The following is an 18,010-nucleotide window of genomic DNA, read 5'->3' on the forward strand; positions in this document are numbered from 1 at the left end:
ACAACTCACCAAAAACTCATTGCAGGAACTTAACCTAAAAGGAGTTATACACTAAAGCCGGAGTCACAGTGGCAAATAGCATTTAATGTGAGAGCATTTGATGTGTAAGAGAATACAATCCATTTTGCTCTTGTAGCTCTTTTGGTCTTAACTCAATGATGTCATAGGGCTCAGCTAACATTGATGGGCGGGGAAGTTTCAGATTTCTATACACAACCCTGTGGCTATTAATGGTGCATAGTTCTGAGAAGTTATTTCTTTGTTTAGGATACTATCTAAACTGGTCACATGATGTAATAAAGCAGAAACTTTCAGTATACCCCAAAGTGTGTGTGCCGTATTGATTTCCCAAGCGCTTGTAAATCAAATCTTATTAATTTGGAGTTTGAATGGCATAGGAGTGTATTTCACTCACAGATGCGATATTCTAATGGATCTGCTGTGAGTGTCATGTGATTCGAGTGTCATGTTAATCAGATCACAGGTGCGGAAAAGAGAAATTAATCTCTCCATCTCCTCCATTGTCTGTCTCTGTGTAAATCGCACTGTACTCTGATATCATCCTTGGCCAGGTACTGTACATCCCATTCTAATCAATAGGAGGCAGATGTGCACTATAAGAAGATGGGCAGGCAGGAGAAAAAAAAAGGAGTAGATCCAGCACCAAAAATGTATATATAAAATAAACAAACTTTTATTCCATTATTGTTAAAAGGAAATAAAAAAGGCACTACATATTAAAAAACTGCAGGCATAGAAACACCATTGTTTGTCCGAAACGCATCAGGTGTTTCTATGCCTGCAGTTTTTTTAATATGTAGTGTCTTGTTTGATTTTCTTTTAACAATAATTGAATAAAAGAAGGATTTTTGTGTACTCCCCACGAAATCTCTTTCTCTGAGTCTTCATTGGGGGACACAGGACCATGGGTGTATGCTGCTGTGACTAGGAGGCTGACACTAAGGAGACATAAAAAGTTAGCTCCTCCCTAGCAGTGTACACCCCGAGCCGGAGGCGGATCTATGCCAGTTTAGTGTACAAGCAGTAGTAGGAGAAACCTGAACAACCATAACTAATCAAGGTAATCATAAGAAAATACATGTGTACGAAACAGTATCATATATATATATATTATAAAATATATATATATAAAATACTGCAGGCTGGCTGGAGAGGGCTGGAGGCTGCAGGAAGCAACCACAGTGACTTGTGTTCGCTGGCTGGAGCCAGAGTGTGGAGAATCCACTATGGACACTTAATTGGACTGGAAGCCCACGGTATGTGGATGTTATATTTTCCTTTAAGCCAGGAGAGGCTTCATTGTGTTTTGGAAGGGCAGTTTATGTTGGTTACTAATAAACTGCTGCATTTTTGAGAGAGACTGTGTTGCCTGTGTATGCCTAAGCTACCCTGCACCGCTGCAAGCGAGTAAAACCCCCGGGTTGCGGTAAGCAACGTTCACAATATATATATGTATGTATATATATATATAATATGTATATGTGTATGTATGTGTGTGTGTGTGTATGTGTATGTATGTATGTATTTTATACATATATATATATAAAATATGTATGTGTGTATATATGTATGTATGTGTGTATATGTATATGTGTGTATATATATGTATATGTATGTGTGTGTATATATATGTATATGTATGTGTGTATATATATATGTATATGTATGTGTGTGTATGTGTGTGTATATGTATATATATATATATATATATATATATATATATATATATATATATATATATATATATATATATATATATATATATATATATATATATATATATATATATATATATATACACATATACAGCCAGCGAACACAGCCAGCGAACACAAGTCACTGTGGTTGCTTCCTGCAGCCTCCAGCCCTCTCCAGCCAGCCTGCAGTATTTTTCCCCAGTCATCACCGGGACTGATTTCCAGGAGTCTCTCTTCAGTCTTCACACAGACTGAGATCTCCAGCACACATCCTCCATGTGCAGCACTCTCAGGCTTCCCCCTGTTTCTAAAACTAACAGTCTCTTAAAACCCAACCGGATACACCCACAGGTGGAGGTATGTGATTCTCCAGCTCTGTCCATCACACTGGTCACAGTTTAAAGGGAACCTAACCCTTAACCCCTTCACGACCGCGGGCAGTAAAATTACGTCCTATTTTAACGTGACTTAACGACCAGGGACGTAATTTTACTGCCTAAACTTCATTTGATTGCCGTGGCCATAGCAACGGCTTTCAAATGATGTCCCCTGCTGTTTCTTACAGTAGGGGACCTTTGCTTGACCCCAGGGGGGGTGGCATCGCCACCCCCCATAGGCGATCGATGTGATTGGCTGTTCAAATCGGAACCGCCAATCACATTGATCACGCTGTTTTCGGCAAAAAAAAATGCCAAAAATAGTGTGATCTTGTAAAATCCAGCTAGGACCGGGGCTGCAGCAGCTCCGATCATTGGCTGGAAGCAAGCAGACACCGTGGCCCCCCCCTGCAGCACTGATTGGAGCGATCGTGCTATGACGCGCAATCGCTCAAATCAGTGTGCAGTGGGGCGGTTTGATCTGCCGGTGGCCGCCTCCCCAGGCCTGTGCTGGTCTGGGGACCCTCCCCCAACATGTCTGCAGCGTGCAGCACTGGCTGGTACTAGTGGTACCACACCACCGCTGCTGCTGCCGCTGCTGTCACGTCACGTCGCAGGAGCGGTGAGTATTGTGCTCACCTTGCAGCCCCTGCGCGCTTCCGTAATGGCCCCTGCTCGTGCCCCCTGCGATCTGCCCCCCCCCCCCCCGACATCCCGATCTGCCCCCCCGACATCCCGATCTGCCCCCCGCCATCTCTATTCTGCAGCTCCTCCGGTATCCCTCCTCCCCTGCTCTCTTGCAGCCCCTGCGCGCTCTTGTGATTTGCTCCTGCGCGCTCCCGTAATGGCCCCTGCCCGTGCCCCCTGCGATCTGCCCCCCGCCATCCCGATCTGCCCCCCCACGTCCCGATCTGTCCTCCGACATCCCGATCTGCCCCCCCCCCCCGACATCCCGGTCTGCCCCCCGACATCCCAGTCTGCCCCCCGACATCCCAGTCTGCCCCCCGACATCCCAGTCTGCCCCCCGACATCCCAGTCTGCCCCCCGACATCCCAGTCTGCCCCCCGACATCCCAGTCTGCCCCCCGACATCCCAGTCTGCCCCCCGACATCCCAGTCTGCCGGCCTCCCCCGTGATCTCTATTCTGCAGCTCCTCCGGCATCTCCCTCCTCTGCTCTCCCCCTCTGCTCTCCGCTGTCCCCCTCTGCTGTCCCCGTCCCCCTCTGCTGTCCCCCCGACGTCCTCTTACCTGTCTTCACCGGCCGATCACATCTGCCTCCATCGCTGGGTCCTTCTTCCTGGGTATTCCGCTGAGCTGTCCAACCTCCTGCCTGCTGCTCCTGTAAAGCTGTTCCTCCTGCTAAACCTCTGGGTACTGTGAGTATAACTTTTTTTTTTTTCTTTTTTTCCTCTATCCCCTTTCTATTTTTACACCTCATGCGTCCGTGCGTCCCGCCGAGCGCTGATCAGGGATGCAGATAACGTATCTGCATCCGTGGTCAGTTTTCGGCGGGACTTTTTTTCCCGTATTCCCGACGCTTTTTGTATTGCATCAGTCCGTGCGTCCCGCCGAGCGCTGATCAGGGATGCACATAACGGATCGGCATCCCTGCTCAATTTTTGGCGTGACAAAAAGCATCGGGGATACGGAAAAAAAAGTCACGCCAAAAATTGAGCAGGGATGCCGATCAGTTATGTGCATCCCTGATCAGCGATTGGCGGGACGCACGGACTGATGCAATACAAAAAGCGTCGGGGATACGGAAAAAAAAGTATCGCATCTGTCCGTGCGTCCCGCTGAGCGCGGATCAACATCCCTGCTCAATTTTTGGTGTGACTTTTTTTTTTTTTCCGTATCCCCAGCGCTTTTTGTATCTCATCCGACCGTGCCTCCTGCAGCGGCCGATCAGTGCACCGCGTCTGTGCGTTTGAAAAGTCAAATGGCGTTCCTTGTCTTCTGAGCCCCGCCATGCGACCAAACAATTGATTTCCACCACATGTGAGGTATCTGCGTACTCGGGAAAAATTGCACAATACGTTTTATGGTGCATTTTTTCCTGATACCGTTGTAAAAAGAGAAAAAAAAAAACTACCTTGTTTCTGCAAAAATTTAAAAAAAATAAATATTCACGGTTCAACGTTATCAACTTTCAGTGGAGCCCCTGGGGGTGCAAGGGGCTCACTAAACATCTAGATAAATTCCTTGAGGGGTCTAGTTCCAAAATGGGGTAATTTGTGGGGGAGCTCCACTGTTTAGGCACCATGGGGGGGAGTCTAAAAACGTAACATGGCGCCCGCTAATGATTCCAATCAATTTTGCTGTCAAATGGTGCCCTTCTCTTCTGAGCCCCGCCATGCGCCCAACAATTACTTTCCACCACATGTGAGGTATCTGCGTACTCAGGAGAAAATGGACAATACGTTTTATGGTGCATTTTTTCCTGATACCCTTGTGAAAAAAAAAGCTACCTAGTTGAAGCAACAGTTTTGTGGTAAAAAAAAAAAAATTTCTGTTCACGGCTCAACGTTATAAACTTCTGTGAAGTCCCCAGGTGTTCAAAGTGCTCACCAAACATCTAGAAAAATTATTTGAGGGCTCTAGTTTCCAAAATGGGGTCACTTGTGGGGGAGCTCCATTGTTTAGGCACCTCAGGGGGTCTTCAAACCTGACATGGCGTCCGCTAATGAGTGCACCTAATTTTGCATTCAAATGGCGCTCCTTGCCTTCCGAGCACTGCCGTGTGTCCAAACATTTCATTTCCACCACATATGAGGTATCTGCGTACTCAGGAGAAAATGGACAATACATTTTATGTTGCATTTTTTCCCGATACCCTTGTGAAAAAAAAAGCTACCTAGTTGAAGCAACAGTTTTGTGGTAAAAAAATTTTTTTTTCTTTTCACGGCTCAACGTTATAAACTTCTGTGAAGCCCCCAGGTGTTCAAAGTGCTCATCAAACATCTAAAAAAAATATTTGAGGGCTCTAGTTTCCAAAATGGGGTCACTTGTGGGGGAGCTCCATTGTTTAGGCACCTCAGGGGGTCTTCAAACCCGACATGGCGTCCGCTAATGAGTGCAGCTAATTTTGTGTTCAAAAATTGAAATGGCGCTCCTTGCCTTTCGACCTCTGCCGTGCACCCAAACAATTGATTTTTACCCCATATGGGGTATCAGCATACTCAGGAGAAAATGCACAATAAATTGTAGGGTGCACTTTCTCTTTTCTCCCTTGTAAAAATGAAAATTTTATGGCTAAAGTAACATTTTTGTGTTAAAAAGTAAAATTTTCATTTTTTCCTTCCACATTGCTTTGGTTCCTGTGACGCACCTAAAGGGTTAATAAACTTCTTGGATGTGGTTTTGAGCAGTGTGAGGGGTGCAGTTTTTAGAATGGGGTCACTTTTGGGTATTTTCTGTCACCTCGGCCTCTCAAAGTCACTTCAAATGTGATGTGGTCCCTAAAAAAAATATTTTGTAAATTTTGTTGGAAAAATTAGAAATTGCTGATGAACTTTGACCCCTTCTAACTTCCTAACGAAAAAAAAATTTCTTTCGAAAATTGCGCTGATGTAAAAGTTGACAAGTGGGAAATGTTATTTAGTAACTATTTTGTGTGACATATCTCTCAGATTTATGGGCATAAATTTTCAAAGTTTGAAAATTGCGAAATTTTCCAAATTTTCGCACAATTTCCTAAATTTTCACAAATAAACACAAAAAGTATCGGCCTAAATTTACCACTGACATGAAGTACAATATGTCACGAAAAAACAATGTCAGAATCGCCAGGATCCGTTGAAGCGTTCCAGAGTTATAACCTGTCAAAGTGACACTGGTCAGAATTGCAAAAAATGGCCCGGTCATTAGGGTGTTTTAGTGGCCGGGGGTGAAGGGGTTAATTACAACCCAAGTTCTGTGGAACTACAAGTCCCACCGTCACACCTTCAGTTCAATATCACAGGGGGATCCTTCTCCACTGCGACCATCCACAACATTGGTGGTCACTACCTCACAATAATATATATATATATATATATATATATATATATATATATATATATATATATATATATATATATATACACACACATATACATATACACACACACACATATATATACATATACACATACGCCGGGTACAAAAAAAACGTGGTCCCATAAAGAACCAGTAACATCCGGCAAACTAAGAGCGACCCAAAATCCAAAACAGGGTGGGTGCTGTGTCCCCCAATGAAGACTCAGAGACAGAGATTTTACGGTGAGTACACAAAAATCCGTCTTTCTCTATCGTTTCATTGGGGGACACAGGACCATGGGACGTCCAAAAGCAGTCCCTGGGTGGGTACAGGAGCAATCACACAGATTCATAACATATCAAAAACTCTGTGAGAATGCTCGGTCCAAAAGCGTACCGCCTTTTTTTTTTTTTTTTTTTTCTTATAAGTGTGCGACAGCCGCCTGCAACACCTTTCTCCCATGGTAGGCATCTGATGACGCCTGGGTGTGTACCTTGTAAAACCTGGAAAAAGTATAAAGGCTGGACCACGTGGCGGCTTTGCAGACTTGCTCGGCTGACGCCTGGTGTCTGATTGCCCAAGACGCCGCAATTGCACGGGTGGAATGGGCTTTTACTCCCCTCGAAGGAGCCTCGTCTCTAATCCTGTAGGCCTCTGATATGGCCGCCCTGATCCATCTTGCAATGGTAACCTTGGACGTCGGCATGCCCCTCTTGGGCCCAGTAGACAGGACAAATAGGCTATCTGATTTGCAGAAGGGCGCAGTTCTCGAAATGTAACTCCTGAGAGCTCGCACTAGATCCAGTGTATGCAGTGGCCTTTCCAAGGATCGAGTGGGGGCTGGACAGACGGATGGAAACACGATCTCCTCATTCAAATGAAAAGGAGATACTACTTTCGGCAGGAAAGCAGGAGATGGGCGCAGGACAACCTTGTCCTGGTGGAAAACAAGAAAGGTGACCGGCATGAGAGGGCTGCCAGTTCAGACCTTCTCCTGATTGAAGTGACTGTCACCAAAAAATCCACCTTCCCGGATAGGTGTGACATTGAGGATTCCTTTAGAGGTTCGAACGGGGCCAATTGTTCTAGCGGGGAACGATATGGCGGTGCAAGATGGGCGACTTCCTGGATGAACGTCCTGACTTGTGGTCGAGAAGCAAAATTTCTCTGGAAAAAGACAGACAGAGCCGATACCTGCCCTTTGAGAGGTTGCTAGCGAGAGAACCGCCTGTAAGCCTGACTGTAGGAAGGCCAGTAACACAGGGAGTGACAGATCCAGCGGAGATGAGTTGCCGTTGACCTCGCATCATTGAAAGAAGGCCTTCTAAGTGCGGTAGTAGATATTTGAAGATGAAGGCTTTCAAGCCCTGACCATAGTCTGTATCACCCGTGGGGTAAAGCCTGCCTGGGCTAGTAGCCAGGATTCAACAGCCATGCGGTCAAATTGAGAACCCCTGAATTTTTGAAGGAAGAGAGGACCTTGCGACAGCAGGTCCAGACGATCTGGTAGCCGCCATGGGGTGTCTGCGATGAGCTGCGTGAGCTCTGCGAACCACGCTTGCCTGGGCATTCCGTGGCAATGCGAGTCACTGGGATGCCCTCTGCTTTGATTTTCTTGAGGACTCTTGGGATCAGTGGAAGCGGTGGGACGATGAAGGGTAGCCTGAACTGATTCCACGGAAGGATGAGATCGTCGACTCCTAGCGCTCGCTGGTCGTGGTAACGGGAGATGAACTGTGGGACTTGATTGTTGAACCGAGAGGCCATCAGGTCCACATCCGGAGTCCCCCATCTGAGGCAGATCTGTTCGAAAACCTCCCTGTTGAGGGACCATTCGCCTAATGCCAGACCTTGCCTGCTGAGGAAGTCGGCTGCCCAATTCTCCACGCCGGGGATATTTACTTCGGAAAACCTGGAGTGGTGAGGCTCTGCCCACTGTATGATCTTCTTCACCTCGGTTATCGCCATGACGCTCCTTGTTCCACCCTGGTGATTGATGTATGCCACTGCTGTGGCATTGTCCGACTGGATCCTGATTGGCGATCCCTGTATGAAGGGCTGAAAATTCTGTAGGGCTCGGAGAAAAGCTCTGATCTCCAAAACATTGATAGGGAAGCAGTCTCTCCTGGGAGGACCACCGACCGTGAGCCGTGTGTTGACGGAACACCGCTCCCCAGCCAGAAGACTGGCATCGGTGGTGACTGTCTGCTAGTGTACCGGTTATGAAAGACATTCCTCTGGAAAGATTTGGGCCGCTGGTCCACGATAGAAGCGAGCGGCGGGTTTCCGGAGACAATTGGATCCTGCGATTCAAGGTGAATAAAGATTTGTCCCATCTGTTCAGCAGGGTTAGCTGAAGGAGACGAAGGTGGAAGCGGGCAAACGGAACCGCCTCTATTGCCGCCACCATCCGACCAAGGACTCTCATGCCACAACGTGTGGACACCGCCTGGGAGTGACGGAGGATCTGGAGGTCTCTTTGGAGGGAGACAATCTTTTTTTGCGGGAGGGACACGCGTCCTTGGATGGTATCGAACTCCATGCCTAGGAAGGTAATCCTGCGGGCCGGGGTCAGAGAGGACTTCTTCCGATTGATGAGCCAGTCGAGGCGGGACAGAATATCGATGGTGACCTGAACACTTAGGAGACAGTCGTCAAAAGAAGACCCCTTATCAACAAGATGTCCAGGTACGGAATCACCAAAACCCCTCTGGAGTGCAGGATAGACATGGCAGCCGCCATGACCTTTGTAAATACTTTAGGTGCAGGAGCGAGGACGAAGGGTAGAACAGTAAACTGAGAACGATCTTCTGCTATTGCGAAGCACAGGAATTTCTGTGCTGTTGGGAAATCGGGATGTGCAGATATGCGTCCTGTATGTCCAACGATGGAATTGATGAGACCTCTATTTTGTGCCGAGTCCAGCATCTCTCCGACTCAGGCGTCTGTGATCAAAGGCCGCCAAACATGTTGGAAATGAGACAGGCGCCCCCCCCACCGATCTGCGCTGGCGCTCGAAGACCACGAGTCATTTAGCGGGGTAGCGCTGTGATCTAGATGTCGGCTTGGATGGCTGGCATGGCTTAGAACGCCAGGAAGGGCATGTTTTGAAGGACGGATTCTTCCTGTTCCTTTGCGGGGACCTGTTTCTCTTAGGATGTGCTGGGGAACTGAAGCTGCGAAAACACTGGAACCTTGGGGTTAGCTGGTGACGTGGGATACGTCTTTGTCTCAGCTGTGGAAGAGAGGTGCTCTTACCTCCTGTGGCCTCGGCGATAATCTGATCCAGCCTGTCCCCAACCAGGCGACCTCCTGCAAAGGGGAGGGCTGTAAGTGAAGTTTTAGAGGCCGCGTCCGCATTCCAGGCTCTGAGCCAGATCGCCCGACGGATGGCCACCGTGTTGCTTGCCGCTTGCGCTGCGCAGTTGGCTGCTGACAAAGATGCGTTAATTATGTACTCACCCGCTAGAGCAATCTGTGCAGCAATGTTGTGAACTTCTGATTGCTCGATTCCGAGCGAAGATCGCCGCGGAGGGTATCGACCCAGACGGCGGCAAAAGCAGGAGAAAGGACCGCGCCCGCCGCCTCAAAGGCCGAACGGGCGAATCTCTCGGTGCTTCGATCCGTGGTGTCTCGGAGCGATGCCCCGTGCGGGAGAGATAGTACTGTATGATGACAGGCGGGGAACATGAGGGTCGACCACAGGCGAGCCTGCCCACTCCATCCTGAGTTTCTCAATTAAAGGGAAATGTAAATCAATCGACTTACCATTGTTGAATATCTTGTCCGGTTGTTGCCTGTGCTTGCGTAGAATTTCAGCAAATTCTGGATGGTCACAGAATTACCTGTGTGCCCGCTTAACCCGTTTGAAGGAGACATGCGAGCACTGGGTAGCCACGGAGTCCGTCTGGAGCTACCGCGTATGACTTCGACCAGACTATCCTCCATACGTCTGACATCGGCCGTATTTTCTGAATCCAGCAGCGAGGCTGAATACGACTCTTCTCCTGAAAGGTCGGACGGTCCCGGGGACGAGTGGTACTCGGGCCCTGGAGGTGAGAGAGACCTCTGGGAGGAACTTGAGAGGAGACCCTGCGGGTCCGCTTCTGCTCTCCAGTAGTAGGGTCTGGATCAGACCGACTGTCATCCAGAGTCAGTTGGACCGGGGGGGGGGCATGGCCGGGGGGAGGGAGCGACTGCAACGCCTGCGCGATGGTCAGAGACGCCCTTGGAAGAGAGTCCACCGACTGTGACAGAGAGGTCAAGCACACTGGGGAAGGGAGCGCAGTGGAGCTCGGATGCCCTTTGAAAGCTGGTGTCCTGTACTGCTGCAGTAGCGACGGCGACGGGGTTGCTGGCGGCGACTGGGGCAATCTGCATGGGCTGTTGGTCTGAGACGCAAAGCGAGCAGAGGGGCGTAGCCTGGCCTTGGGAGAATTTTCCTTGCAGGCTGTGCACGCAGAATATGTTATAAGGGGGCCTGTTTGGATCGGACTGTCGTCCAGAGCCACTAGAGTTAGGCATGTTGCTCAGGAAACTCACTAGTGACGCTAGGGAGGGGACAGGAGATAGGAGAAAAGGAAAAAGAGGTAAGATATAGTTTGGTCCTAAGCAGGAGCAGCACTCACCCAGGTCCTGTGTCCTTCCCAGGTCAGAAGAGGTCTCAGAGCGGTGGGGGACAGCACCAGAGGGTAACCAGGAAGCTGCTGCCGACAGGTCTGTTTGTTGTTGAGGAGGTGAGCTGTTACTGAAAAAGCGCAGCCTTTTTTTTTTTTTTGGAGGGCGTGCAGGGGGGCTGGCCGGCTTGTATCCGGGCAGAATCTGCAGGGGGCGTGCCTGGAAAAGCGCGCACGTGCAAACGGGGGGGGGGGGGGGTGGTTGGAGAGCTCAGGCCCGAGGTAGGCCCAAGCCGGGGACTAAATTAGCGGGCGGCTGCCGGAGCGCAGCGCTGAGCGCGGGGAGAGTCTTACCTGCATCCTGCCGGCGTCACTGCGATCCTCGGCCCCATCCTCAGATGCTGTGGCTACCGGTGAGTTGCTGTGCGCCACTGGGAGACACCGGGGGGTACGCTGGGGGAGCTGGTGAACACTGCTGAGCGCTCCTGCGCTGCAGTGACAACGATCCTCTCCCTGGGTCCCGGATTTTAGGGGACGCTGGGGAGGTATGGAGCTGCTGAGCGCTCCTGCGGTGGTAACGGTCCTCTCCCTCGGTCCTGGATTGTAGGGGACGCTGGGGGAGCTGGGGAACACTGCTGAGTGCTCCAGCGCGGCAGTGGCCACGATCCTCTCCCTGGGCCCAGGGTAGAGGGGAACGCTGGGGAGGCCTGGTGCTGCTGAGCGCTCCTGCGCTGCAGAGCCTGCGATCCTCTCACCGAGTCCTGGATGGGGAAGGCCACGGGTTGCAGAAAGCCCTTGCTGCCTCCACCAGAAACACCCCTGGGACGGTACCGTAGGGGAGGACGGGGAGTGTGCCCTTAAAAATGCTCGACCCCAAGCAGCCCTGGGACGGTACCGTAGGGAAGGAGGGGGAGAGGGCCTGGCGTCTTGAGCCTCAACAACCCTGGGGACGGTACCCGGAGGGAAAGAGCAGGTGAGGGGTGCTCTCTGTTGCAGAGACTTTAACCCTGCATAGGAGACAAAAAATAGAAAATGAAAGGGTTGAGCGACGCCGTGGCCCAAATAAAAGGAAAAAACTGAAAACTATAGGATTGGCTGAGGTTGGCCCACAGAGATATGGGCCCACTTCAGCCTCCTACGACACTAAGCAAAAAACTGGCATAGATCCGCCTCCGGCTCAGGGTGTACACTGCTAGGGAGGAGCTAACTCTTTTTATGTCTACTTAGTGTCAGCCTCCTAGTCACAGCAGCATACACCTATGGTCCTGTGTCCCCCAATGAAACGATAGAGAAAGTTTGTTTATTTTATACATACATTTTTGGTGCCGGATCTACTCCTTTTCTTCTCTCCTGCCTGTTTGCCATACCGGACCTGGCCTGTCTGGACGAATCCGTGCACCACTCCGAAGCCCTGAGGCACCCGCTATAGGTAAGCTGAAATTTTTAGTTTTTTGCACATATAAGAAGACGGAGCAGCTCTGGAACTGAGCATTTCCAACTGCCACTGACGGGACCGAGAACAGCTGATCGGTGGGGGTGTCGGACCCCGGCTGATCAGACATTGATGACCTATCCTAAGGATATGAGTGACAGTGGCTTACTTACGTAATTATGCCATTCAGAAGACGTTAGAGCCCAACTAACGCACGTGTATGCGGGAACCAGGAATAAGTGGTGGCCGATAGCTATGTGGTGTGTTTGGCCAGCTATACCCTTATATCTTGTAGATTATTATATTAGGATAAGCAATAAGGCTAGTGACTTGTAATATGATAACTATTAAGATTACTTGGATATTATCCATTGCATTTATTCATAAAGGATGCACAACACATTAAGTGAAATTGCCTCTGGTATTGAACCATTATTTTACTTTACAGCACCACTTCCAATACATCTGATCTATATCACCAAGTACTGCGTATAAGTATGGAGAGTACAGTGAGTATGGAATTGTTTTTTATAATTCTACCTCAATAGCTTCCTTTTCTCCTAAATCTTGAAACATTTCTTCATCAGGTACATAAGAAGGACCCTCTTCTTCAGTTACTGGTTCATTTACTTGCTCCTCGAAATCTCCATTATTGGTGTCAGGGGGCTGCTCATGAGGAGACTCAGGGGTTGAAGATATTTTCTGATCTTCATTACAATCTTCGGTTTCCTTTTCACAGACATCTTGGTCAACTGCATTACAGGTTGTTTCTTCTTGTAGATGAGAATTACCTTCAGACATCTTCCTCTGCATATAAACGTATTATGTTAGTGGAAATGTAGCGTTACAGTTTGTGTACAGCAATATAAAACACGTACTATAATATTTTAGTATACAGTATATCCAATGAAGCACGAACAGGTCTCATTTTAGGGAGCTTTCCCTTACAATTAGGAAGTCTTTGACTACAAGATTCCGGTACAGATCTGTTGTTACATAGTCTTAAGGCTGCTTTACACACAGCAATATCGCTAGCGATGTCGCTTGTGAAAGCACCCGCCCCCGTCGTTTGTGCGTCACGGGCAAATCACTGTCTTGTGTGCCAAATTAAGCATGGAGAACAGAAAGAGAAATAGATAGTCTGGGATTCGAGAACCAAAATTGTTGAAAAATATAAAAAGTCTCAAGGTTACAATTCTATCTCCAGAAATCTTGATGTTCCTTTGTCCAATTGCGCAACATAATCAAGAAGTTTACAACCCATGGCACTAATATCTCTGGACATGAAAAACAAAGAAAAATTGATGAAAGGTTGCAACACAGGATAGTCCAGATGGTGAATAAGCAGCCCCAAACTGTCCATCAACATTTGAATAAAATAAAATGCTATGGCAGGAGGCCCAGGATGACCCAATTGCTCACACAGACATAAAAAAAAAACTAGATTGTAGTTTGCCAAACTGTAATTGAGTGAGTAAAAAACTCCTGCTGAGAAAGCATCTTGTGGACAGGTGAAACCAAGATAGAGCTTTTAGGAAGAGCACATCAGTCTACTGTTTACCAAAAAGACAGAAAGCTGGGTTCGAGTCCGAGTCCGAGTCTTCCAGCATGACAATGGCGCCAAACATACTTCAAGAAGCACCCGGAAATGGATGGAAACAAAGCGCTGGAGAGTTCTGAAGTGGCAGCAATGAGTCCGGATCTAAATCCCCTTCAACCCCCGTGGTGAGATCTTAAAATTGCTGTTTGGAGAAGGCACCCTTGAAATATGAGAGACCTGGAGCAGTTTGCAAAACAAGAATGGTCCAGAATTCCAGTTGAGATAACGGATCAGAGTGCGTCAAAGACAAAAAAGGAGCAATCCAACAGGGTAGTCAAAATGCAATTCCAAAGTCAGGTCAGCAAAGCAGCAGACAAGAGGTACAACACAACACAGAGTTAGCCAATACTGACAAGGGTCTGACCATTGTCAGCCAGCTATAGCGGGATAATTATCCTAAACAAGTGACACCCAGAAAAAGCCCAACAGACCTGGCCAGATTGGGCTGCTGGGCTATCATTCACAACACTGGCAGAACAACAAGTCCCTGCCACTGATTGGGCGGCTGAGCTGTCACACGCAGCACTGACAGTGAAACACACCCCTACCACTGATTGGTCGGCTGAGCTGTCACTCACAACACTGGCAGTTAAACACGTCCCTGCCACTGATTGGGCGGCTGAGCTGTCAGAAAACAGGCAGTCTAGCTACGTCCTTGATTCAATACGATGGCTGAGCGGTCACTCATTGAGTTCCTAGGACACTGTGACTGGTGAACTCTTGATAGTTAAGTTATTTTCTTGTGCAAATGCAGCAAAATGTAATGGTAATGAGCCATGCTTTAAAATAATATCAATATTTATCCCATATAGTATTATGTGAAAAAATAAGAAATAAAAAAACAATACCAGAATTGCTGAACTTAAAAAAATGACACCAGTGAAACTTGTCATGCCTCAGACTCGGGGCTCGCTTTAGTGACCATGCTGCGTGGTCGCTTTCCTTCCCTGTTGAGCCACAGCCTGGTCAGTGTGTGTACAAATGCAGACGGATGATTTTAGCTTTGCTTTCCGCTCCTTGCTTTGCTTTTAGGTGTTCTCACTTTCTTATTTTATTTTGTCTCTGTCCTATCACATCCCAGGTAGGGCTATTTATACTCTCCTTGCACCAGCCTTCTCTGCTGGCTATATTTCTATGTGGATTACTGCTAAGGTGGTCCAGACCTAGCTAGGGATTTTGCCTTCCCAACACCTTACTCTTTCCTCTATTAGGGTGGTGGGGTTTCCCTTGCTTACAATTATCTTTCTCCTTTTTTCCCTTGTGTACATCTTTTATGTTTCCTCACCTTGTGTTTCCATCTACCTCTGCTCGCTCTACCTATCTTGGTTTGTTAGTGTTAGTAATCACCCCTCTGAATCTTCGGGTGGTAAGAGAAACAACTCAACGGTCTTTCAGGCAGACAGGTCCGTGGTTTGTGTTTCTAGTTGTGCGGCTAGGGATATTCCAGTCTGTGCAGAGACCATTAGGGTGTTCTGCAGCCAGGGATATTAGTCTGTACAAGAACCAGTACATTTCCAAACTAAGATGGATGATTTTGGAAGAAGTAAACAGTAATGAGAATTATCATTCTCATTATCGGGGAGAACGTTAATCCTCCTGGCAGCATTCTGGTTTCAGTCACAGCGGCGGTGGTTGGGGTTCACTCACCGCTCTGTGTATCAAGAGACAGCTGTAAATGCACCCCCTGCACTGACTGACAGCTCCTTGTAATGCAGAGCGGCTGTCAGTTAATGCAGGGGGTGTGGTTACAGCTGCCGCTCTCCGTAAAGAGTGGTGACTGAACCTGTACCGACGCCATCCCCCGTAACTGAAACTGGAATACTGCCGGCAAGAATAAGGTTAATTTCCTCCCAGCAGCAGGGTTTAAAGTGCAGGTGCCAGGCAGGTTCAGAATGTTATTAACCATTGCTCTATAAAGTCGTCTCTAAACTACAGAAAATATTCAAAATGATTCTACTTAATGCAAAATTATTGAAGTCACAAATACATTATTAATATACAACATATCAATAACAAAGGAATATAGGACTTAGCACCAGCTATGGCCCAAACACCCATCGCCCAGAATAGACGCGTTTCACTGATATAAAATCGTAAAGTATAAGATCAGCCGCTCAGCACTGATCAGTGAGGCTTGTAGAATGACAACATAATGATAGGAAAACTGCAGCTGCCATGTAAACCCCAACACACAAAACAGGGCACATATGGGACTCATACGGGGCGCGCACAGGGCGCGCACAGGGCACGCACAGGGCTCGCACAGGGCTCGCACAGGGCACGCACAGGGCACGCACAGGGCACGCACAGGGCTCGCACAGGGCTCGCACAGGGCTCGCACAGGGCTCGCACAGGGCACACACACAGGGCACACACACAGGGCACACACACAGGGCACACACACAGGGCTCGTACAGGGCACACACAGGGCGTACACAGGGCTCGTACATGGCACACACAGGGCTCGCACAGGGCACACACACAGGGCGTACACAGGGCTCGCACAGGGCACACACAGGGCTCGCACAGGGCACGCACAGGGCACACACAGGGCTCGCACAGGGCACACACAGGGCTCGCACAGGGCACGCACAGGGCACACACAGGGCACACACAGGGCACACACAGGGCTCGCACAGGGCTCGTACAGGGCACACACACAGGGCGTACACAGGGCTCGTACAGGGCACACACAGGGCGTACACAGGGCTCGTACATGGCACACACAGGGCGTACACAGGGCTCGTACATGGCACACACAGGGCTCGCACAGGGCACACACACAGGGCGTACACAGGGCTCGCACAGGGCACACACAGGGCACGCACAGGGCTCGCACAGGGCTCGCACAGGGCTCGCACAGGGCACGCACAGGGCACGCACAGGGCACGCACAGGGCACGCACAGGGCTCGCACAGGGCACGCACAGGGCTCGCACAGGGCACGCACAGGGCTCGCACAGGGCACGCACAGGGCTCGCACAGGGCACGCACAGGGCACGCACAGGGCACACACAGGGCACACACAGGGCACACACAGGGCTCGCACAGGGCTCGTACAGGGCACACACACAGGGCTCGTACAGGGCACACACAGGGCGTACACAGGGCTCGTACATGGCACACACAGGGCTCACACAGGGCGTACACAGGGCTCGCACAGGGCACGCACAGGGCTCGCACAGGGCACGCACAGGGCTCGCACAGGGCTCGCACAGGGCTCGCACAGGGCACGCACAGGGCACGCACAGGGCTCGCACAGGGCACGCACAGGGCTCGCACAGGGCACGCACAGGGCTCGCACAGGGCACGCACAGGGCTCGCACAGGGCACGCACAGGGCTCGCACAGGGCACGCACAGGGCTCGCACAGGGCACGCACAGGGCTCGCACAGGGCACGCACAGGGCACGCACAGGGCACGCACAGGGCTCGCACAGGGCACGCACAGGGCACGCACAGGGCACGCACAGGGCTCGCACAGGGCTCGCACAGGGCACGCACAGGGCACGCACAGGGCTCGCACAGGGCACGCACAGGGCACGCACAGGGCTCGCACAGGGCACGCACAGGGCACGCACAGGGCTCGCACAGGGCACGCACAGGGCTCGCACAGGGCTCGCACAGGGCTCGCACAGGGCACGCACAGGGCTCGCACAGGGCACGCACAGGGCACGCACAGGGCACGCACAGGGCTCGCACAGGGCTCGCACAGGGCACGCACAGGGCTCGCACAGGGCACGCACAGGGCTCGCACAGGGCTCGCACAGGGCTCGCACAGGGCACGCACAGGGCACACACAGGGCACACACAGGGCACACACAGGGCGTACACAGGGCGTACACACAGGGCGTACACAGGGCTCGTACAGGGCACACACAGGGCGTACACAGGGCTCGTACATGGCACACACAGGGCGTACACAGGGCTCGTACATGGCACACACAGGGCTCGCACAGGGCACACACACAGGGAGTACACAGGGCTCGCACAGGGCACACACAGGGCTCGCACAGGGCACACACAGGGCTCGCACAGGGCACACACAGGGCTCGCACAGGGCACACACAGGGCTCGCACAGGGCACACACAGGGCTCGCACAGGGCACACACAGGGCTCGCACAGGGCACACACAGGGCTCACACAGGGCTCGCACAGGGCACACACAGGGCACACACAGGGCACACACAGGGCACACACAGGGCACACACAGGGCTCGCACAGGGCTCGTACAGGGCACACACACAGGG

The 18,010-nt window shown here is 50.3% G+C and overlaps 1 protein-coding gene across 3 annotated transcripts in view; it reads right to left on the reverse strand.

The window, feature by feature from the left end:
• CFAP251 (cilia and flagella associated protein 251) overlaps positions 1-18,010 on the reverse strand; it is a 235,633-nt gene that overhangs the window by 186,041 nt on the left and 31,582 nt on the right. For all 3 annotated transcript variants that reach the window (XM_075323342.1, XM_075323353.1, XM_075323331.1), the window contains exon 2: positions 12,703-12,969. In XM_075323342.1, coding sequence (XP_075179457.1) covers positions 12,703-12,963 — 261 coding nt within the window. In that variant the 5' untranslated portion in view covers positions 12,964-12,969. The remainder of the gene's footprint in view (positions 1-12,702; positions 12,970-18,010) is intronic.

The sequence above is a fragment of the Anomaloglossus baeobatrachus genome, chromosome 1 (genome assembly GCF_048569485.1).
Source record: "Anomaloglossus baeobatrachus isolate aAnoBae1 chromosome 1, aAnoBae1.hap1, whole genome shotgun sequence".
NCBI lineage: Eukaryota > Metazoa > Chordata > Amphibia > Anura > Aromobatidae > Anomaloglossus > Anomaloglossus baeobatrachus.